The sequence below is a fragment of the Rhinoraja longicauda genome, chromosome 6, assembly GCF_053455715.1.
Source record: "Rhinoraja longicauda isolate Sanriku21f chromosome 6, sRhiLon1.1, whole genome shotgun sequence".
NCBI lineage: Eukaryota > Metazoa > Chordata > Chondrichthyes > Rajiformes > Arhynchobatidae > Rhinoraja > Rhinoraja longicauda.
In genome coordinates, this window is record NC_135958.1 from 27,562,915 (window position 1) to 27,587,516 (window position 24,602).

The 24,602-nt window shown below is 40.7% G+C and overlaps 1 protein-coding gene across 2 annotated transcripts in view; it reads right to left on the reverse strand.

Annotated features, from left to right (window-relative positions):
• wwox (WW domain containing oxidoreductase) overlaps positions 1–24,602 on the reverse strand; it is an 881,881-nt gene that overhangs the window by 631,852 nt on the left and 225,427 nt on the right. For both annotated transcript variants that reach the window (XM_078401744.1, XM_078401743.1), the window contains exon 6: positions 5,777–5,865. In XM_078401744.1, the coding sequence (XP_078257870.1) occupies positions 5,777–5,865 (89 nt within the window). The remainder of the gene's footprint in view (positions 1–5,776; positions 5,866–24,602) is intronic.

A 24,602-nucleotide genomic window follows, 5' to 3' on the forward strand; every position in this document is an offset into this window, starting at 1 on the left:
TCGAGTTGCCCTGAATATTTTTTCCAACGTATATTAAAACCAGACAGTGCTTTAATTGATGGCCAACAAAAGTCCAGCACAGAAAGAACATTGTTTGCTTTAATTTATAATCAATTGTTCTATCCATGCAATCTAACATATTTTTCACTTAATCTATTATTTCATTGCATTGGTTATGACGTTTTAACAATTACACACTTCAATGCACAAATAATATTGGGATTCATTTACAAAGCAAATTTCACACAACGTTCATTCACAAAAAACATTTGAATTGTATCAATGCTCAATACCTTGGCGAAGGTCTGTCATGGAATTCCATAAGAAAATAAACTTTAAAAAGAATGTGGCCTCTTGAGGCTGTATTATTTTATGCATTTTATTTGATCATTTTAGGAATTTGCTCACCATGGTGAAAAACAGAACTTATAGCCCACTTTAATTATCCCTCTGACGATGATGGTGAATCAACCACTTAAACAGTCCTGGCTGTGTCATCAGGTTCTCCTGTTGCTTTGTTACATATGCACTCTCGACCAAGTAGAAATGAAGCATCAATAATACATCTCCAAGTCAGGCTGGTATGTAATTTTGAGTTGCCTGTGTTCTCATGTGCCTGATATCTTGACACTTCCAAGTAGAAGTTCTAACTTTGTTGACAAGCCATCTTAGACAAATTGCTGCAATACATCCAGTAGATGTGGCAGCACGGTGGCGCAGCAGTAGAGTTGCTGCCTTCCAGCGCTAGAGACCTGGGTTTGATCATGAATATGGGTGCTGTCTGTACGGAGTTTGTACGATCTCCCCGTGACCATGTGTTTTTTCCCCGGATGATCCGATTTCCTCCCACACTCCTCTCACATTGATTATCCATGAGATGTTTCTACAACTTAATTGGAGTCCACCAGTGGTAAATTAAATTGATTGGACATGATTTGGAAAGGCACATGTCTGTCTATATAAGGACCCACAGCTGACAGTGCATGTCAGAGTAAAAATGAGGCCATGAAGATGAAGGAATTGTCCTTAGACATCAGAGACAGGATTGTGTCGAGACACTGATCGGGGGAAGGGTATAAAACAATTTCTGCAACATTGCCAAACTGAGCAATCGGGGGAGAGGGGCCTTGGTCAGGGATGTGACCAAGAACCCGATGGTCACTGTCAGAGTTCCAGAGTTCCTCTGTGAAGATGGGAGAACCTTCCAGAAGGACAACTATATTTGCAGCTTCCGTCTGGCCTTTATGGTAGAGTGGCCAGACGGAAGCCACTCCTCAGTAAAAGGCACATGACAGCCCACTTGGAGTTTGCCAAAAGGCACCTAACGGACTCTCAGACCATGAGAAACAAGATTCTCTGGTCTGATGAAACCAAGATTGAACTCTTTGGCCTGAATGCCAAGCGTCTGGAGGAAACCAGGCACCGCTCATCACCTGGCCAAGACCATACCTATGGTGAAGCATGGTGATGGCAGCATCATGCTGTGGGGATGTTTTTCAGCGGCAGGAACTGGGAGACTCATCAGGATCGAGGGAAAGACGAATGGAGCTAAGTACAGAGAGATGCTTGATGAAAACTTGCTCCAGAGCATTCTGGACCTCAGACTGGGGCGGAGGTTCACCTTCTATCAGGATACTGACCCTAAGCACACAGCCAAGACAACGCAGGAGTGGCTTTGTGACAAGTCTGTGAATGTCCTTCAGTGGCCCAACCAGAGCCCGGACTTGAACCCAATCGAACATCTCTGGAGGGACCTGAAAATAGCTGTGCATCGACGTTCCCCATCCAACCTGCCAGAGCTTTTGACCAAGGTCAAGAAGACTTGAGGCTGAAATCGCTGCCAAAGGTACCTCAACAATGTACTGAGTAAAGAGTCTGAATACTTGTGTAAATGTGATATTTCAGTTATTTCTTTTTAATTACTGCAAAAATTCTAAACACCTTTTTTTTGCTTTTTTATTATAGGGTATTGTGTGTAGATTGATGATTTTTTTTTAAAGAATTTAATCCATTTTAAAATAAGGCTGTAATGTAACAAAATGTGGAAAAAGTGAAGGGGTCTGAATACTTTCTGAATGCACTGTATTCTTGATCTTGAAAGTTGCAAATGGAATTGGACAGTGTCCAGTTACCTTAAAAATGAGGCAAGGTGAAAGATGACTGTGTTCAGGACACTGTATTTGTCCGAAATACTGGAATTAGAATGATTATTCTCCAATTACCAGCAGCTTCTTTCTTTGTTTAATGGTATAACTCAAGCAAGTTGCGAGCTTCTCCCTGGGTTAAACTTGGCAATGTATCCCACTGCTTCTGAATGTGGAAACAAGGAACTGGAATTGCTGGATAACAAAAAAGGACACAAAGTGCTGGAGTAACTCAGCGGGTTAGGCAGCATCTCTGGATAGGTGATGTTTCAGGTTGGGACACTTCTTCAGACTGGAGAAGGGTCCAGACCCGAAACGTTACCTATCCACGTTCTTCAGAGATGCGGCCTAACCCGTTGAATTACTCCAGCATTTTGTGTCCATTGCTTCTGAATGTTGATCCCCATGACTACATGAAAAATGTGTTTGCTCTCTTTAACTGTTGCAATATGTACCTAGATAATAAGACTATCTTTGTCCAGCAAATTCAAAACCTCCGCATTAAAACTAAGAAGCATGTTTTTATTATTATATAAAGTATGTAAAGTTTTATAGGGGAAATTAGAGAATGAGGAACTATAATGGATCTATTCACAGCCAATGCTAATATTGTCACATACCTACCTCACATCAATCTGTGTAAACTGGGGACACTTACAAAAACACCAACAATTTGTCATGGAAATGGAGTAGGTTATGCATTATTTATTTGTATTTTTCTCTCTATGTTTAAATCTTAATCTTGGGGACATAATGTGCACGCCTTAAATAGGAAAAATCTCAAACTTTAACATCCAGGTTTAGTTTTCAAATGCACTTACTTGCAATGAAATTGTTAAAATGAAAATGTTATTGTTTTAACATGAATTTCAAATTGAATCCCCCAAAAATTATTTTGTCTCAAGTTCCTTGCATTACTAAAAGATATAACCCAGGCACACTACTTGGGAATGTTGATTTAACTAACATAAACTGTGCGTATTTGGCAGTGTAACTCGCAATCATACGGTGACCTTGGCCTATTATTTTGCTGTTTATTTTATTTTTAAATAATCCAGCCATCCATCCCCGCAGAGCATACATGCAAACATTTATTAAATCAGGAGCAACAAGATACAGCTTCCACTAGATCTTGCTTCAAAGTCGCACATTGGGATTTTTTTGCATCTCAACTGTAACAAACATTGAATTATTTGATGAACTATTTTTTTTAAGTAAGGGGCAGCACAGTGGCGCAGCGGTAAAGTTGTTGCCTCACAACGCCAGCGACCCGGGATCGATCCTGACCTCGAGTGCTGTCTGTACGGAGTTTGCACATTCTCCCTGTGACTGCGTAGGTTTCCTCCAATGCTCCAGTTTCCTATTCCATCCCAAAGATGTACAGATTTGTAGGTTAATTGGCATCTGTAAATTAGCCCCAGTGTGTTGGATAGTACTAGTGTACGGCTGATCACTGGTAGGCGTGGACACGGTGGACCGAAGGGACTAGTTGGCACACTGTATCTCTAAACTAAACTAAACTAAACTCAGTGACACAATATTTTCTGCCCTCTCCCACAGCTGTTGACTCTTTATTGGGATCTCTTCCATGGTCCACACCCCGAGTATATTTTCCTTTTCCAGAATTTTAACGTTTTATTTGAATACTAATCAGCGCTGGAAGCCTTGTATCCAACCCCATTTGCTGGCTTCATAAGTATAAACCTTTCCAATGGGTACTGTGATTTGAAGAAACAATCTCCAGTAACAGTTCCCTCCTTCTTCCTCACAGACTGAAGCCAACTACAGCATACATACCTCTATTCTGAATAGGATAACCTCAACATAATTAAGAATTAAACACAATATCTCCCTTGCCTTATGTGGATAGGCCAGGTTTAGAGGGAGATGGGCCATGCTGGTCGGTGTGGGCAAGTTGGGCCGAAGGGCCTGTTTCCACATTGTATGACTCAATGACTCTCTATTATCGAAGCAGGTTAGTAACTTGCCTGCAAAACGTACAGGTCCATTGCAGGAGCTTAGTTATTTTTCCAATAAGCTGGTTTATTTTCAAGATCATAAAAGTTAATAATGAAAGAAAATAAATGATGAGGCAAGGGGTTCTCCAATTATCCTCAAATAATATTCACTTATATCTGGTCATATCGCCCTACACCACATCCCCACCACAATCCTACATTATCTTTCTGTTGTAATGTCAATCAGTCACCAGCACGTGCTTTGTCTAATACTGTGGATTACTGGGCATTTGTTAAACTTTTCTATAGGTCTCTTGAAGTAATAAAAGATCGCAACATAAGTGGAATCTGATTTGCTCACGGGACAAATCCAAAGTACCTTCAAACCAAGATGAAGCAATTTTTTCTTGTGGTTCATTGCAAAGCCAACTGCAAAATCTAATGTAACGGTATCACTCTCTAACACACTGAAATATAGCAGGTTACTTAAACAAAGTTCTTTAATCAAGAAGGGAACTTTCTCAGGGAGAAAAAAACATTATTTTACTGACCGTCATCCATCAGACAAAGCATTCTAGTCAGGTTTACAGTAACAATGTAATAATATGCACATAGAAAGTTGTTGGGCATGATGTACTTTATACTAAAGGTTACACAACAAATAGGTAAGCCACATATGTTGAATTATGAAGTAGAAACCAATTTTAAGCCTAGATTTGTATATATTTTGTTGGCACTGATCCAGGAGGCTCAAATAAAAATGGCCAAAATCTACCTGATCGGAACTTGACAAAGCAGCAAGGGTTGGCCAAAGGTCCAAGTGTTAGAAGAAAATCCTCCAATCTATTAATTTACCAACACTTACAAACTGTGTCCTATCAAAGCTGTCATTCGGAAGTAAATGGATGGGAATGGAGAAAGGATAGGAGTAAAAGGTCAGTCCGCAAAATATATTATCGCTGTATACTGTAACAATGTTGGACTGTTTTAAGATAATAGTAAAACTAAATTTATGGGAACAATCATTCTTTATCAATTTTAGTCTCGTAGCGAAACGAGGGAAAATTATAATTCCATTATACATCATGTCTGGAGAATGTAGAATATATAGCACTAAAAACAAAGTTTGCAGGAGAGCAGAGAAGCTTAAGGTGCCATCTGGATCTACATGTAAATTATGCATTGGCGTATTTGTTTTCACCAAAGTATAATCTATGGAACAAGGTCAGACTTATTAAATTGTGATTATTTGAGGGTCAGGATCAATGCAACAAAATGGAAGGTAGTAAATTATGTCATTTAATTTCAATGGAAGCCACATCAGTTAGTGCAATAAAGCTGTTTTGTTTTTTTTAAAGCCACTCCTGCATGAATCGTCAGTGGAATTATTGTTGGCAGAATAACAAACCTTATTCAAAAAAAGACACAAAGTGCTGTAGGAACTCAGAGGATCAGAGAGCATCTTTGGAGAACAAGGATACATGACGTTTTGGGTCAAGATCCTTCTTCAATAACCATGTTCTCCAGAGATGCTGCCTGACCCGCTGAGTTACTCCAACGCTTTGTGTCTTATTTTGTAAATCATCATCTGCAGTTCCTTATGTCTCCTTTTTTTCCAAAAGAAAGAAATCAGCCAATGTACAACATCAATGCAAGTTTTTCTTTGTAACTTACAGGTTTTTAGCCTTGAAGGCTTCTGCAAACTGCTGGACACTTTGAAGGGAAGCCAAATCCACGATCATAGCTTCAACCTTGGCTTTATGCTGAAATAAAGCACAAATAAACAGAGTAACAAATCAAGAACAATGGCCAAATCTCATCAATATATCAGAATAACCTTACGGGCTGGTTTCCATCACATGTTATTGGTAGAATGCATTTTCAATAATAAAAACAACGGTAAAACAGTGCAAGTGAAATTGGCCAATAAAAAAAAATACCTACACAGCTCATGAAATAGAAAACTGTCTACTCTGATCTACTTTGATCAGTCTGAAGAAGGGTCTTGACCCAAAACGTCACCCATTCCTTCTCTCCAGAGATGCCTGTCCCGCTGAGTTACTCCAGTATTTTGTGTCTACTGCTACTCTGAGCTGTTTAGGTGACCAGTGTGATGAGGCAAGTTGGCAGTTGTAAATTCTAAGTTTCATGCTTTCGCTAACTCCCTTTATCATATAATATTTGATACGTAATTTACTTGTTTCACGCCACTCCAATCTTACCTTAAAACTACCAGTTGAAGTATTTGGGTACAAGGCAATTTGCCAAAGTACTTCCAGCAATCTGAATTGTGAACTGCTGTGTAAATATGCAACTCAAGTGCAACCCAGCAAAAGGAAACACACTTACAAAAGTTAACACAAAACAAAAACTACTACTCTTAAAAGCTTTTCTGCACCACAACATGCAATGGATTCTCCCTTAAACGGATTACTTTATGGATGTTCATAAAAAGATGGTACTGAGTAGGATGAATGATGTTAAAGTCTATAGGATATGTGGTTTTATTCAACCATTGAGTATCCTATCATTATTCATAAATGCCCTGCATTTTCAATTGAACCATAAAAAATCTTTTTAACAAAGCTCTTCTTCAAAGAAAGAAAATGTTATTTCTGTAGGTAAAGACTGATTTACATTCTTGCCAAAAGCTTTGTCATGGTTTTACCCTATGCCATATATCTTAAATCTATTATTAATGATCTTGTGGAAGTAAAACCATGCCAAGAGTCCCATAAGCAGTAGCTGGGTTTAAAATATTAGACATCCAATTGCAGACGGCTGATCTTTGGGGGAACTTGTGGTTTGATGACTAACTTGACCTAGGTTACTTGGAAAGAGCTGAAAAATGGCAGAAAAAGACATAGTCCACTGAATTAATCATTAAAAAAATTGAGGAGCATGTTATTCAAATTCTTTTAAAATTCCAACAAGTAAGTTATACACAAGTAGAAACATTTTGTCGTATCTGAAATCAAAACCGCATGTTAAGAACTATTGGATAGACACAAAATGCTGGAGTAACTCAGCGGGACATGCAGCATCTCTGGAGAGAAAGTATGGGTGACGTTTCAGGTCAGGACCCTTCTACAGACTGAAGAAGGGTCTCGACCCGAAACGTCACTCATTCCTTCCCTCCAGAGATGCTGCCTGTCCCGCTGAGTTACTCCAACATTTTGTGTCTATCTTCGGTGTAAACCAGCATCTCCAGTTCCTTCCTACAAATTAAGAACTATTGGAAATAGGTGCAGTTCCTAGAGTCGATCAGGAATGCTCTCCCATTCATAAGTTTGTCACCAAACCTGCTCCTTGTCTGGTACCCATCCAGTCCCAATGTTCATTCCTTCCTATGAATAGCTGTTTCATTAAAGGGTTATTGTTTTAAAGAATTAAAGGGTTAGGTTACCTACCCCCGTCCTAAATTCCTATATTATTGCAGCAAAGAGGGTTAAAAGGAAATTCAATATGGTACACAAGATAAAGACAGATTTAAATAGGATGGCATTGAGAAAAGCTGGTTCGTTCTTGCAGATGTTTCAATCACAGACACTGTGAATTCTAGGTGACGGGCAAAAGAGACAGGAGGATTCAAGGATAACTATTATTTTATGCTGGTTATAATCTGGAGCTCCTGGTTGTAATAGAGAAACAGAGTCCATCAGAGAATTGAATAGACACTTGAGAGATAGTGGCTTTCAGGGTTATAAGAAACTGAATGGTTTGTTTCATGAGAAGTCATTATGGACTCAATGATCTGAAAGGTCTTCTTCTGTGCTGCAAGGAGAATAAAAAGCACATAATATTTATTGAACTTCAATTTTTTTGAAACTAAACAATTGCAGATGGATTAAAAAAAAAATATATATTCATGTCACTTTAGAAAGATCCCAGAGAAGGTGTAGAAGAGATTTATCAAAACACAACTGGGAATGGGACTTTTCAGCTACAAAATTATCGTACAAAAGGTGGGATTGCTCTCCTTGGAGCAAAGAGTCATAAAAGTTATACAGCACGAAAACAGGCCCTTCAGCCCAACTCGTCTAAGCTAGTACCATCTCCGTGTTCGCCCCACATCCCTCTACACCTTCCCTGTCCATATACCTATCCAAATGTCTTTCATATGCTATTATATGCTTCCTCAAAAACCTCTTCTGGCACCTCATTCCATACACCCACCACCCTCTTAAGTGACAAAGTTGCTGCTCAGTTTCCTATTAAATCTTTTTCTTTCCACCTCAAGCCAAAGAGTAAACGCTCAAAAAAAACATCTTATATTTAAACACAATTAAGTGAAAAGCTTAAAAGGTAGTCAAACAAGTGCTTAATTTCTCTTGGCATCAGAAGTATTAAAGGTAATGTGATGGGCAAGGCACATCAGTGGGTCTGTCAGAAAAACTATACAATCTCGCATCAAAAGAAGTTTTATATCTAGGGCGATACTCAGCTAAATCAAAAGTATTTTTTTTCTCTGATATCAACTCCTTGAAATGTACACTGCTCTCCTGTCAAAATGAATTATCTTTGACAATTTTGCAAACTGACTGGATGTAATTAATTAATCTACAGCACAGAGTCATGAAATGCTTTATACAGTCAGCACGGTAATTTATGCCTTGTGATCTGCTGAAAATAGCTTCAACAAATGGTAACAAATAAAGCAATTATATCAATTTTTAACTTGGAGACAATCCCGTTTAACTGAGTCAATGAAATAAACTGTTTATATAATGCCTTTAACATAGTAAAATACCCCAAGGGAAACTGAGGTGGTGGACAATTAAGCAGCTAATGGAAGGAGGCGACTCCAAGGACATCTTTGCTCTCAGCAGGGACAGGACCCAACAGGTGAGTGCTAAATATAAGGTTGAAGTATTAGTGTCCAGGTTTACCAGAAGTGTGCAGTGGCATCTCAAGTTTGGAATGGCTTTCTACTGGAGCAGTTCGTGTTCACCCGATTACCCTTTCTCCATAGAAATGCATTTTTCTCTTGACCATGTACTGTATATATACGTTCCTTCTTTATGCCTCCACCACTTCTACAGGCAATGCATTCATGGCACCAATGTCTCCGATGTCTTACACTCATGGTCTCTGTCCCGAATCCTTCCCCAAAAGGTACAGCCTCCCATTCTTCACTCTTTCCTGACACATCATCACTTCATACCATTCTTTAGACTTTTACACTTTATAGATACAACGCGGAAGGAGGCCCTTTGACCCACCGAGTCCGCGCTGACCAGCAATCACCCAGTACGCTAGTACTATCCTACACGCTAGGGACAATTTACAATTTTTTTACTGAAGCAAATCAGCCTACAAACTTGTACATCTTTGGAGTGTGGGAGGAAACCGGAGCATTCACGCAGTCACAGGGAGAAGATACAAACTCCTTACAGACAGCAGCCATGGGCAGGATCGAATCTGGGTCTCTGGCGCAGCAACTTTTCTATCCACAAGCTTCACAATTTTATCCACTTGGCTCACACCTGTTTTATCACCTCTGGCCTTTATCCAACAATCTGCCAATCAAAAAGAAAATCCCTTGTCTGTGTTCACCTATTACCACCGACCATGCAATGTCCCGCCCTTCCTCTCTTCCAGCTTTCTTTCCAACTGCCCCCCCTGCAATTAGTCTGAAGAAGGGCCCCACCTGATTCCTCACCAACCTATGTTCTCCTGAGATGCTGCCTGGTCTACTGAGTTACTCCAGCACCTTCTGTCTTTCTTTAAGAACAGTGACGATAGTTTAAGAATGGCAATTTGATTGGACATCTTGAAAATGGGATTAAATCCCATAAATGTGTTTTTCTCTCCTCCTCCCAAAAGATTTGATATACCCTCGCGAGCACATTTGCAAAAGTCCAAAATAATTCACCATTATGAGTTAATTATTCCGAAGCTCCAAAAGGTTAGTTGACATTCAAAACAGTTACCTGAGCGAAGGACAAGTTTGATGTAATTTAAAATCAATTTATATTTACTGCACCTGGCAGTAAGTACAATATTGGAGAGCGAAATAACTCACATCACACCATGGGCACCATACAAATTAACAATCAACAATACACCTCCACATCAAATCCTGGACTCCAAAATATAGTTACTGAGAATCTAGTTTACTCATTCTGCTGTGTGTTTTTGTTTCTCAACATTACTGTTTTTGTCACATTCTATAGAGGTTTGCTTCAGTGGAGGGCATTCACAGAACCAGGGAGTAGAGATGCTCAGGGTTGATAAACACACAGTTCTAATTAAACATGTCAACATGAAAGCTGCACTCAATTTCCTGTTTATTCTGCATAATCCTACTTCTGTAATTTCTATTAAGGTAATAATCTATTATAGTTTAATTTAGAGGTGCAATGTGCAAACAAGCCTTTCAGCACATCAAGTACACGCCAACCAGCAATCCCCCATTCACTAATACTATCCTACACACTCGGGACAACTTACAATTTTTACTGAAGCCAATTAACCTACAACCTTGTACGTCTTTGGAGTGTGGGAGGAATCCAGAGCAACAAGAGAAAACCCACGCGGTCACAGGGAGAACGTACAAACTCCGTTTAGACAACACCAGTAGTCAGGATCAAACCCGGGTATCTGGCACCTTAAGGCTGCTCTACTGCCCCAGAGATGTTGCCTGATCTGTTCAGTTACTCCAGCACTTTGTGTCTTTTTTTGTTTCCCCAGCGTCTGCTGTTCCTTGTATCTCCCACTCTGACCTCCCTATCTCACATTTCCCACACTGTTTTAACAAAGACCAACAACAACCTGAGGAAAAATACTTTGAATTTCATCCTTTTGGATTTAATACTGAATAGAATAAATTCAGATTAGCAGGGATTTCAATCTTTGTTTCCCACATTTCCAGTATGCATAGTTCCTTTGCCTTTCTTTGTCTTTCTCTGTCAGTCCTTCTCGTTCTTCCTGGTAAGTTCACATTTATTTGTCATCTCCAGTTTATACAATTTGCAGATCAGCCTTTTGTTATTTACTAAATACCTTCAGCGCCATCTTTTGCCCAGCTTTGATCACTTATTCTCTCTGGTCGATTCCTATTGCAGATCTTCTTTTCATTTCAAAACATGTTTTGCCCCTAAAACCTTTCCCAAGTCCAATGAAAGATCATTGACCTGAAAATACCATTCTTTTTCCCTCTATTTTGAGGCCGGTTGACCTGCTGAGTATTGCCTCATAGCGCCAAAGATCCGGGTTTGATTCTGACATCAGGTGCTGTCTGTGTGGAGTTTGCACGTTCATCTGGTTTCCTTTGGGTGCTCCAGCTTCCTCTCACAGATCAAGGACGTCCAGGTCTTGTAGGTTAATTGGCCTCTGTAAATTCCCCTTAGTGTGTAGGAAGTAGATGAGAAGGTGGGATAACATGGAACTAATGTGAACAGGTGATTGATGGTCGGCATAAACACTAGGGGCCGAAGGGCCTGTTTCCCCACTGTTTCCTTTGATCAATTCAATCAAACATTTTCTGCCTTATTCTAAGCTTGGAAGGTGATAAGGGGAAGCTATGATTCACTTTGCAGAGGTGATACAATCACCAGTGTGCTTGAGGTAGCTCATTTCCCTGTATTTCAAGACAGATAAGTGAACAATAAACAGGCTTGTTCAAATTCAAACCACTGTGGAGATTTCACAACATGCGTCACTTTTAGATGCCTTAGTACTCTTTGTTGACCTAAAAAAATCTCATCAGTTAGTCATACTGCCGAAAACCTAATCTTCTGATAAAGCTAGAAGTCACGGCTTGGTCTTGCTGCCTGGCAATGCAGTCATGTGCTACAACTACACACTACATTAATCCTTGCACACTAACAGATGCTGGCAGGATTTTAGGTCGAAATGTATTTATAAAATGACAAATTGTGTTTTGTGTTGCATGTAGACAGCAATAGAGCCCACAAATAAGCAGATAAATGTCAACTACACTTTACCACAAACAGTTTATTTTTATTAAGGTATAACCATAAATGTTGTTCAAGCTGGACTGAAGATTTATTTAGTGTAGGAAGAAAACAAGATTACATTTGACATAAAGCAATATGTGCCATATCAGTGGTGTTCTGGGCAGCATGTCCTCTTGGGAACCAGCGATGCAGTGCTAGACTAACAAAACAGCTGTCTGCTACAATACACACTAAACTATATTTTCTGAAGTACCAAGAAAAAGCATACATTAAATTAATACTGACCTGATTAACCCCAAAAGCCAACAATTTGCTTCACTAAATTACGTAAAATGTACGATAAACTGTAACAATCATTATCCAAATACAGAGGGTGATCTCGCAGAGCCCAATAGCAAATGACCTGTCATTTATCACAAGGCAATCTTCACTCATGCATGAAAATGACTTGAATATCTGACAGTGCAAGTGCAAGATAAACAGTATTTAGCCCAGTTATCAACTTCATTTGTTACTACTGCCACAATAATTGTTGGCTGTCATATCAATCTATTAAACATGTTTTAACCACTCACCCCGCCTTTAAACTTAAAGAAATAGGAGGTAATTTATTGGTTATGCCAAAATATAATTCACCTTCTTTTCAAATTCATTCCAATTAAGTAATCAAATATTATAACAATTCCTAAACACTAAACAGTAGATAAAGTAGATAGTGGTACATCTGAAGCAAACTCAGTTTGTTGCAAGGTTTTCTGTAAGTTTTACACATAAAAGTAAATCTTAAACATTACCACTTGACGCTTAATTTTATATCTTAACTAAAAGGAAGATGGTACAGTGAAAATCTTTCAAAGTAAAATCGGAAAATTCCAAACAGTCTCAGCAGGTCAGCCAGCATTGATGAAGAGTTTTTTTATTTGCATTGCTTGAACCAGTGCTCGTGAAAGGTTCTCAATATGAAATGTTAACCTTCTCAATAGTACGTGACCTGTTCTGTGTTTTTGATTTTTGATTCTACAAAATATATTGAAAATTGAAGATATCGGTATCATCAACTATGTGTAGATGAGACACATGTAAAGTGTACAAAGTGAACAAAATTGTTAACTTTTATTTATGTGAAACTTTAGTAGTAAGATAGGTCAGGTATGAGATATGAGAATTGTCAAACCAATATTTGACACTGAGCTACAAAACAGAGCGCCAAAAACTAATAGCGTAGACAGCAGGTTTTGAAGGTCGTCTTCAAAAAAGAACAAGATGCTTTGAGATCGATGTTTCTGGAGAATTCAGGACGTAAGGTAGTCTCTGCATCTGTCACAGTTCCAGTAGGAAAGATCCACATATCATGTAATAAAATCGGCACAGTGGCACAGCGGTAAAGTTGCTACCTTACAGTGTCAGAGACCCGGGTTCGATCTTAAGTGTGGCTGCTGTGTATGGAGTTCGTACATTCTCCCTGTGACCGTGTGGGTTTTCTCCAGGTGTCCCGGTTTGCTCCCAGATTCCAAAGATGTGCAGGTCTATAAGTTAATTGGCTTCTGTAATTTACCCCTAGTGTGTAAACTGGGATAACATAGAACTAGTGTATGGATGATCGTTGGTCGGCACGGACTCGGTGGGACGAAGTTCCACTGTACCTCTAAACTGTGTGAGTTTGATTTGTGCCAGCAAGATATATTTATCAGCTGCAAATCACTAAAATGGTTGAATGCAAGAAAATATAATAATGAGAAGGCCCCTAGGCCCCTCAAGCCTATCCCACATTTCGATATAATCATGGCTGATCTTTCCTCTTCTGTGCCAATTCCCCATAACCTTCAATTCCACAACATTTCAAGTACTTATCGATATCCATCCTAAATATATTGAGTGGTCTAGCCTCTCTCACCCTTTAAGGCAGATAATTTGGGACATTCACTACCCTCTGACACTCCTAAATGACCAGCCTCTTATATTGTAGCAATGTTCCCTTGTTCTTGACTCTCACAATAGTGAATGAAAGATTTTGACAATGATTATCTCTATTTTCAATGAAAATCACCACAAAAACTAATGGAGTATCACCAACACTAGCAAGTATTTTTAAGTTCATTGTACACTTAATAAAAAACACATCTTGCTTGGTTTTCATTCCGTTCAATAGCTCACAATTGTTGTAAGTATCAGACTACATGGTGCTGCTTCTAAAATCAGTATAAAACAGGTTACAGTCTGACAGGAAAGAATGTGCTGAGAAAATAATGGCAGGTTTAATGCACATACTGTTATTAGTGTGTAAATCGCCTGGCAATTTGTGGCATGGAAGAACTAGTCTGAGCTACATTAAGCTCACAAAAAAGGGATCAACCACCTCACAAGTTGAGAAACTGCTACATATGCGCTGCAGAAATGATTTAAACTCACCCCAGAAAATCAGCGCCAGTATTTAATGTAACAGCTCTTTTAATGAGACGAGGTTCATGCAATACCACCCAACCTGGTCGGTCCAGGAAAGGCAACAATTTAAAGTGTGGAGTTTCATTCCTGTGGGTTGTAAGCTATCCAGGCTTTTTTTAAAAAAACTTATTGTTCAAGCATTTTACATTTTTATTTTTTTTCGCTCTCTCAGTCTTTCATTCCACCTCTCTTTTTCTTTGCATCCATTTTGACTCCAGTTCACTCTATTTTCCCCTTCAGAACATCTTTCTTGATCCTTCAGGAGACAGAGCCTTGGATCGGCATTTCAGAAGCCTGTGTTGTCGTCGCCCTTCCAGCCATTTGCAGCGCAAAACATTTGAAACCTGAAGGGCAAGGCAAAAATTCTAACAAAAGAGCGAGCCATAGGTGCCCTGATCCTGCAAATTCAGGGGTCAAGGTTAGTGTTTCACTCAGAATTCTACATGCAATTACCTACCTCCCTCAGGATAGTTACAAAAGCTGAGAGAGTTCGTAACTGCAAATTGCTAGTGATGCACTCATGGAACGAAGGCTGGATGGGTCACCTAAACTGTTACCATTCCATAATTTGTATTTATCAAAACTCCGCTTTTAACTTCGACACTCATTAAGTAAATCTGCCATATCATACACAGGCATGAACACATATGTGGACAGAAATTACTTTCAGAAGCGGGGACACATGAAGGTGTCTTGTGGACACACATTCCCACTGGCTTAAATCAGAGAGGAATTATACAGTTTGCTGGACTCACACTGTATTACATCAGAGGTTTAACGGGAAGCAGCTTTACATTGCCAGGCGTTAACATCTCAGATGACATGCCCTGCCCCGAGAACATGGTGTAAACATGAGGTTGGCACACCAGCGCCTCTACTTTCTTAGAAATTCCTTAAAGAAATTTGGCACGTCACTGAATAGACTTCAGAGAGTGGTGGTGACAGCCCAGTCCATCATGGGCACAACCCTCCCCACCATCAACAACATCTACATGAGGGATTGCCTCAAGAAGAGGGCATCTGTCATCATTGATCCCCACCCTCCAGTCCATGTTTTCTTCTCGCTATCGTCGGGCAGGAAGTACAGATGCTTTGATTGCAGAGAATTGTGGACACAGCCTAGACCATCACACAAACCAACCTCTCTTCCATTTACACTTCACGCTGCCTTGGCAAGACCACCAGCATAATCGAGGATGTCTCACCCCAGCCACTCCCTCTTCTCCCCTCTCCCATCAGGCAAGAAGTGTGAAAACACACACCTCCAGAATCAGGAACATTTTTTTCCCCAGCTGTTATCAGGCAACTGAACCATCCTATCAACAACGAGAGAGCGGTCCTGTGCTATCAGCTGCCTCATTGGAGACCCCCGGATTATTTTTCATTGGACTTTACTGGACTTTATCTTGCACTTAATGTTATTCCCTTTGTCATGTATCTGGACACTATGGATGGCTCGATTGTAATCATGTGTAGTCTATCCGCTGACTGGTTAGCATGCAACAAAAGCTTTTCACTGTACTTCAGTACAGGTGACTGAACTAAACTCCCACACCAGCAGGTTTTGGAGCAGCTACGGGCCACCTCTTGCACTCCCATAGACTGGGTTTTCCAATTGTGTTTTGTACTAATGTCTTGTTTTGTTCTGCAGGCTTTTTCTTTGCACTGTCATGTAGAAATTGTATAATTTGTGTATAATTCATGCTTCTGTGCATTGTTTGGCTGCGCCTATGATGTTGATGTAAGCAAGATTTTGATTGTACCTGTACCTCTGATCAGAAGTGTTTTACGGGTCCTTCCCAACTTTCGAACGCTTGGCCTATATACAGCCGTACATAAGAGCAAGTGTCCGTAGAAAGGTGGGATGGGTTTACCTGCTCCTGCAACGATCTGCTGTCACGAGGGAACTTGGTTAGTGGCTGCACTTCTGACTTGCAAACTGTGTGGGTTACGATGGTTCACAGGACTGGAACACTGCCATAACCTGGAGCGGACTTGTACACAGACATCGTAGAAGCAAGGAACTGCAGATGCTGGCTCTCTGAAGAAGGGCCACGACCCGAAATGTCACCTATCCATCTTCTCCAGAGACCCGTTGTGTTACTCCAGCACTTTGTGTTCTTTTATACATTACCTGATTAAGAGTGGGCCAGGCGTAATTCAAAGAATGCTAAGCAGAAAGAATAACAACCAAGCTTGAGTTGGTAACTCAAGGACATGGGAATGACAGGAGACATGGATGCTTCTGGTTTGAAACTAATAGATAAACAACAATTACAGCATGGCATAAAGTATCATGTTAAGCTATGCTGAACACTTGGAAACATTTTGCGAGGTTCAAGGAAGACAATCTTGGATCTCATCCAATCTTAAAAGGTGCAGAGAGCTTTCTAATAGATTAAAATCCTATGAAGAAAATAAAGTTTATTGTCTGGAAAGGGAAAAAGCATGGTAAAACCACTAAGGTAATGAAGGTGAACAATTAGGCAGATGTTCACTTTAGGAAAGGTTGCAAATCAGAAGAAAGAAGGATTCGATTGGTCAGACATTTTATGGGATTTTTGACAAATTTAATACTGTTCAAGGACATTTATGAACTTAAAACCATTGCAGCTGTTCTTCACTTTAACTTCAGTGCAAACGTTGAACATTTAAAAAAATTGCAATTATATGTTGGTTGTTTGAAGTACCACAGAAATCCTGCTTTTTGCTAATAAGATACATTTTACTTTATAAAATTATTCCACACATTTTAGAGTCAGATTGGCAGTAACTGCGCTGAGGTCCAGCCGTATTGTATAGAACATTATTAATGTTAAAGCAGAGATTGATAGGTGTACCTATATCGAGAGGTGAGTACACCCAAGCATAGAGAAGACACAGTAGTCAGGTGCAAGTTAAACTCAAATAGGCTTTTACTAGAATCCTGATAAACAAAAGCACAAGGCTCAACATGGGAAAATCCAACGACAGAGACAAACATCAGCACTTAAATAGGAAACTCAATGAATAACACAAATGATAATGGCACACAGGTGAAAATACTTAAACATAATTGAACAAAAGATAACACAGTTTATGCCGCCCTCAGTGGTCAGCAGGCACCGTGACTTGATTAGTAAGGGTATCAAAGTTTACGAGGAGAAGGCAGGGGAGTGCAATTGTGAGAGAAAAATAGATCAGCTATGTTCGAATAACAGACTGGTATCAATGGGCTGAATAGTCAATTATGTTCCTGTTTCTAATGAACAGAGATACTGACTGTTGATAGCTCTAACACTCTATCTGCTACCATTCAGCGTTCGTGTTCATGAAAATTTGAACTGCCAAATAATCAATGTACACTTAGAGAAAATAAGTTCACATTGTCAGGTCCACATAATCAGAGATTCAGCAATAACATTGAAATTGGACCATAGTAATATTAGCCATTCCCAAGCTCTTGAATTTCATTAGTTACATTACTTAAGCTCAGTGAGGCTTAACTTTATTTTACTTCGCCTTTATAAAAAAAATGTGATTCCAGATGCTTGTTATCCCTGGTATCACATCTCAAAACTTTCAGTTGCTATCTGAGTGCAAATACAACTGAGAGAAATTAGACACAAAATGCTGGAGTAACTCAGCGGGACAGGCAGCATCTCTGGAGAGAAGGAATGGGTGATGTTTCAGGTCGAGACACTTCTTCAGACTGAGAGAAAGTCAGTTTTGTAGACAATCTAGTCTCTCATCGATGTGGCGTTACAAACAATAATTTAGCTATACTCCTGGAGAAACAAATTGAATGTTTTGTTTTAGAAGTGATATCACTTGGTGTAGAACAAGGTACGTGGATAAGAAAGGTTTAGAGGGATATGAGCCAAATATGGGCAAATGGGACTAGCTTAGGTCGGACATCTTGGTCAGCATGGATGGGTTGGGCTGAAAAACCTGTTTCCATGCTATATGACTCTATGGCTCTAGGTTAGTGCCAAAGCAGGGGTCAAACACATTGGATGACTCAAATGCAGGTAACAATTCCATAAGTTTACCAGGTATTTTGCAGGTCTGACCCCCCCTCCCCCCCAAAAAAGGAAAAACAATCAATTTTCCAATATTTATTTCCTTGTCTGTAAGGAGAAACAAAGTATGTATGGATATACCCCCATTCCCCCTCCTCCTCCCCTGTGCCTTGGACTTGCACCTATTTCTCACCTTCCCCTCCTCTTACCTTCCCTCCTCTGGCTTCATAATAGCAACTCTTCCAACCGTCTTTCCCACGCCTTCTGCTTTAATCTCTGTCCTTTGTTCCAACCATCTGCCTATCAAACCATCCCCTCCTCATATGAATCCACCTAATACGTGCCACGCTTTGTCTTGCCCCACCGTTCTCCTAGCTTTTTTCCTCCCCCCTCCCTCTCCTACAATCAATCTGAAGGGTCCGAACCTGAAACATCACCTATCCATGTTCTCCAGAGATGCTGCCTGACCCGCTGTTATCATATCATATACATACAGCCGGAAACAGGCCTTTTCGGCCCTCCAAGTCCGTGCCGCCCAGCGATCCCCGTACATTAACACTATCCTACACCCACTAGGGACAATTTTTACATTTACCCAGCCAATTAACCTACATACCTGTACGTCTTTGGAGTGTGGGAGGAAACCGAAGATCTCGGAGTAAACCCACGCAGGTCACGGGGAGAACGTACAAACTCCTTACAGTGCAGCACCCGTAGTCAGGATCGAACCTGAGTCTCCGGCGCTGCATTCGCTGTAAAGCAGCAACTCTACTGCTGCGCTACCGTGCCGCCCAGCACTCCAGCACTCCAGCACTTTATGTCCTTTTGTGTAAGCCACCCTTTGTAGTTTCTTGTTTCTATACTATGTAAAGACACATGGATACAGGGTGGCACAGTGGTGCAGCGGTGGATTTGCTGCCTTACTGTGCCAGAGATCCAGGTTCGATCCTGACTACGGGTGCTGTCAGTGCGGTGTTTGTACGTTCTCCCTGTGACTGCGTGGGTTTCCTCCGGATGCACCGGTTTCCTCCCACATTCCCTAGATTTACGGATTTGTAGGTTAACTGGCTTCTGTAAGTTATCCCTCACATGTAGGATAGAACTAGTGTACAGGGTGATCACTGGTCGATGCGCACTCGGTGGGCCGAAGGGCCTATTTCCATGCTGTATCTCTAAACATCTGTCTAAGATAAGCAATCGACCATTTAAAAAACCCGCTATGTACTGGTCCAGTTGTGACTTGATGAAATTACAGTAAATATAGAATAAATACTTAATTTTTAATTCAGGTGTAATAAATGAAATGAAAAACTGAGGCAGATCTATATAGAAAACAAAAATGACAGCTCATTGCCCAAATGGTCCATGGAATTTAAAAAACACTGTAAATTAGACAGAGCAGGATCATTAATAGTACTGACACGGTTACATTCCTTGAAATTGGATACATTTCTCAAAGGAAGTATTAAGGTTTAAGAAGGATACACTATTACTTCCAAAGGGAGTAATGCATGTACAAGAAAACGTTATAGTTTATCAATTAAATCGAGTAAACCTACAGGATCGGATAATTCATTTAAATTTGGAGTTTGCAGAAAACTTAAAATTCATACAATTAATCGCCATTATTAATATTTAATATGAAGAACATATCCCCATTCACATTCTCCTGAGGACTTCAAAATGAATATATTAATGTAATCCACTTATACTCAAAATTGTTTGTCGCTATGGTTTGAGCTCTAAGTAAATACCACTGTGAGCTTTAGTGCAATGCTTCTAGCAGGCGGATGAAAATTTGCTGTGTCCACACCGTTGCAAAATAATTAGACGTGACAGTATGAGTTTACCTATACTGTATTTGCACAACTGCATGGAACTGCACAAGCAATTTATTTACTGCGACTCAATCTATTCTGGATGCAAATATTAATAATAATTTAAAATCCCTGGGAAAAAAATGAAAACAGCACTATGGACCACAATTGTATTCATTTGTGGATAGCTAAATTACTTGTGTGCAAAAAGCACCTATTATGCAATTCAGGAGAAATTTAATTTTTAGCCATTAACATCAGCCTGCACCTCAGGTCAAAGGTGCAGTGGTAAGAGTCTAACCTTGCCAGGCATAAATGGCAATTTAAAGAAAGTAATGGCAGCTCTTCACTTATGCAACTGTCACTTCCATACACTTTGCTCTCTACACTGTCAGCACCTGGCCTTAACAATTGAAGCTTTGTTACTGAAAGCAAAGGATTAGACTTTTACAGCAGGACTGCAGCACTGAACAAAACAGTGGGAGACATCCTTCAGTTCCAGATTTAGGCAGGGAAGCATTTTGCTGTAAGCATCGTTTCAACGCTTCTCTGCAGCATGTCCAAAATAAACATAATAAACGTGGCAAAGGCTACTAATTTCTCTATCCATGTTCTTCAGAGATGCTGCCTGACCCGCTGAGTTATTCCAGCACTTTGTGTCCTTTTTGTAAACCAGCATCTGCATTTGTTGGTTTACACCAAGAATAGACACAAAGTGCTGGAGTAACTCAGTATATCAGGCAGCAACTCTGGAGAAAAAGAATAGGTGACGTTTCGGGTCGGAACCTTTCTTCAGTCTGAAGAAGGGTTCCAACACGAAACATAACCTATTATTTTTCTCCTGTGATGCTGCATGACCCACTGCGTTACTCCAGCACTTTGTGTCTATTTGTAGTTCCTTGTTTCTACCAATTTCTTTTAGCTAGTTAGGCAGATTCCAAAAGATGTTTAGAATGGAAGTTGTGTGCCTTTTTTAAAAAATGCAGCTAAGAACCTCGACCGCCCTCTCTTGAAATGACTTAAATTTAACTTGTAGCTTTTGTTCCAAGTGTACTACCACCCAATTATAACCGTGACCCCGACACCTTAATTCCTTTCCAAACCATCTCCTGCTTTCACCCCTTCTTACCCCCACATACACACATGCATGCATGCACACTCAAACACACATATAAATGCACATACATGCGCGTACACACAGCAGCTCTTCATCCGCCAAGTGCATTATACACGCATGTCTTCTTTTGGGACTAATTCATTAGTACCTCAGCCTCAGTAACCAAATTACAAAAGTATTGCAACTGTTCAAAGGGACCAAGCGAGAGCAAAATATTTCTTGACTTACAAATCTGCCCTGATTAAGCTTGATGAGTGAAATTAATTGTACCTGGCGGTGTAGACGAACAACTTTGCCTCAGGTGATGATTAAGATCAGCACCTTTACCAGGACTTTGCACTGGGTCATGCTTTGACATTACTCAAAGAAAATATTTCATTGACAACCCAGTGCAGTTTTTACAGCCGACATGAGCGGTAAGTTTCAGAATGACCAGACCACACAAAAACTGCTCGTCAAGGAAACCGTGGAAGCTGGAGGCTAATTCATCATACTGTCAGAATAATGACATTCGTTCATAAATACAATCCAATCTCCTCTACACCTGGCTGAGTTTACTGCTCAGCCCCGTGTAATTCACTAATTACACCTTCTCCTCCTGCCCCTAACATGCTACACCCTGTTTGCAGCAAAGTAGTGATGATGAAGCACAAGAGACAGGGCAAAGACCCCTTAACTTCTTGCACACTCCACACAATTAATAAAGAACACAGGTTCTCCGGAGGGCCTAAATGAGCTTGTTCAGCAGATTATGATGAATAAACAGTTTCTACCTTACCTGCAAATTCCAGAACCAGCTAATGTAAATGGAATATAGGTCTATTTTGCTCTGTTATTTCTAAATCGTATGACTTCATATTCCACTCCAAACTTATGTTTTATAGGCAAAGTGCTGGATCATTGGATTAAAGAACTCGTCCGCTATTGTAGTGCTCATTGAATATTTAGTAAGAAGGTCAATCTAGGCTGGTACCTCCAAATAACATCAGAGTGGGAAGAGCAGTGGTTGATCTCTGAGCTGGTGCTCAGAGAAAAACCTGTCCCTAAACACATCTAAGATCAAGGAGCTAATTATCAACTTTAGAAGGTCACAGAATGTGGAATACGCTCCAGTCTTCATCAACGGGGACAGAGTGGTGAGTGTCCAGCTTCAGGTTTCTGGGCACACATATTTCAGAGGACCTCACATGGTCCACTAACACTGCTGCGCTGGTCAAGAAAGCACAGCAACGGCTGTTTATCCTGAGAACGCTGAAAAAGGCCAATCTGCCCAACAGTTACTGATGACCTTCTACCGCTGCACTACAGAGAGCATACTGACATACGGCATCTATGTGTGGTATCTCAGCAGCACGGCTGCGGATCGGAGAGCTCTTCAGCGGGTCGTCTGCTGAGCGCAGAAGATCATTGGGATACGGCTACCAGCCCTGGAGGACATCTGCAACGCACGCTGTCTCAGGAAAGCCAGCAGCATCTACAAGGACTCCACACACCCATGCCCCCGGCTGTTTGAACTACTTCCTTTTGGCAGACGTTACAAGGCCTTCTACGCCCGCACCTCCAGACTAAGAAACAGCTTTATTCCTAGAGCTATAGCTGAATCGGACCTGCTGAGACCCGCCATGATCTGTCTCTGCCCCCAGGGTCATCTGGCACAACTGACCCTGCATGAACCTTTTTTGCACTTTACTTTTTTCTCCCTTCCCCTTGTTGTTTTTGTTTTCACTGTGATTATTTATTTAATACCATCGATATGAAGTGGCATTCTTAATCTCGTTGAACCTGTACAATAACAATAAAGATATTGTATTGTATTGTATTGTAATAGATATCAATGAGAACTATTCCTGAAGACCCTTCACGTTGACTTTGTGGTCTAGGATCGAACCAAAACAAGAGAGTTCATGATTTCTAATTGAAAGGTACAACATGAAAACAGGACCTTCGGCCCACCGAGTTTATGGTGATCATCGATCACCTATTCGCACAATTTCTATGCTATCCCACTCTCTCATCCACATTCAGGGCACTTATAGAGAAGCCATTTAATCTAGTCTGAAGAAGGGCCCTGACCCGAAACGCCACCAATTCTTTTTTCTCCAGAGATGTTGCTCAACCCGCTGAGTTACTCCAGCACTTTGTGTCTATCTATGGAAAAAAACAGCATCTGCAGTTCTTTATTTCTACAATTAGAATCATTTGATTGGTGGGATAAAGAGGAGGGAAGGAGAGGGAGAGGGAGAGAGAGGGAGAAAGAGAGCGAGAGGGAGAAAGAGAGAGCGAGAGGGAGAAAGAGAAAGCGAGAGGGAGAAAGAGAAAGCGAGAGGGAGAAAGAGAGAGCGAGAGGGAGAAAGAGAGAGCGAGAGGGAGACCAGGGGAGAGAGGGGGAGAGGGGGAGAGAGGGGGAGAGAGGGGGAGACAGGAGAGAGAGAGAGGGAGAGAGAGGGTAAGAGCAAGGGTATGAGAGAGAGTAAGAGAGAGACAGAGATGGACAGACAGACAGAAATAGACACAGAGAGATAGAGAGAGTCAGAGAGTGATACAGTGTGGAAAAAGGCCCTTCGGCCCAACTTGCTAACACCCACAAACATGTCCCAGCGACACTCATGTCACCTGCCTGCGTTTGACCCATATCGCTCCAAACCTGTCTATCCATGTACTTGTCCTAATGTTTCTTAAATTTTGGGATGGTCCCTGCCTCAACTACCTCCTCTGGCAGCTTGTTCCATACACCACCATCTTTAGTGTGAAAAAGTTACCCCTCAGATTTCAATTAAATCTTTTCCCTTAAACCAATGTCCTCTCGTCCTCGATTTACCTACTCTGGCCAAGAGACTCTGTGCATCTAACCGATCTATTCTTGTCATGATTTTATCCACCTCTATAAGATCACCCCTCATCCTCCTGCACTCCAAGGAAAAGAGTCCAATCCTCTTCGTCCCCTCCCAATAGCTCACACCTTCTAGTCCTGGCAACAGCCTTGTAAATCTTCTCTGTGCCCTTTCCAGCTTGACAACATCTTTCCTATAACATAGTGCCTAGAACTGAACACAATATTGTAAATGCGGCCTCACCAACGTCTTATACAACTAAAACATGACCTCCCAACTTCTATTCTCAATACTCTGACTGATGGCCAATGTACCAAAAACCTTTTTGATCACCCTGTCTCCCTGCGAGTCCAGCTTCAAGGTACCATGC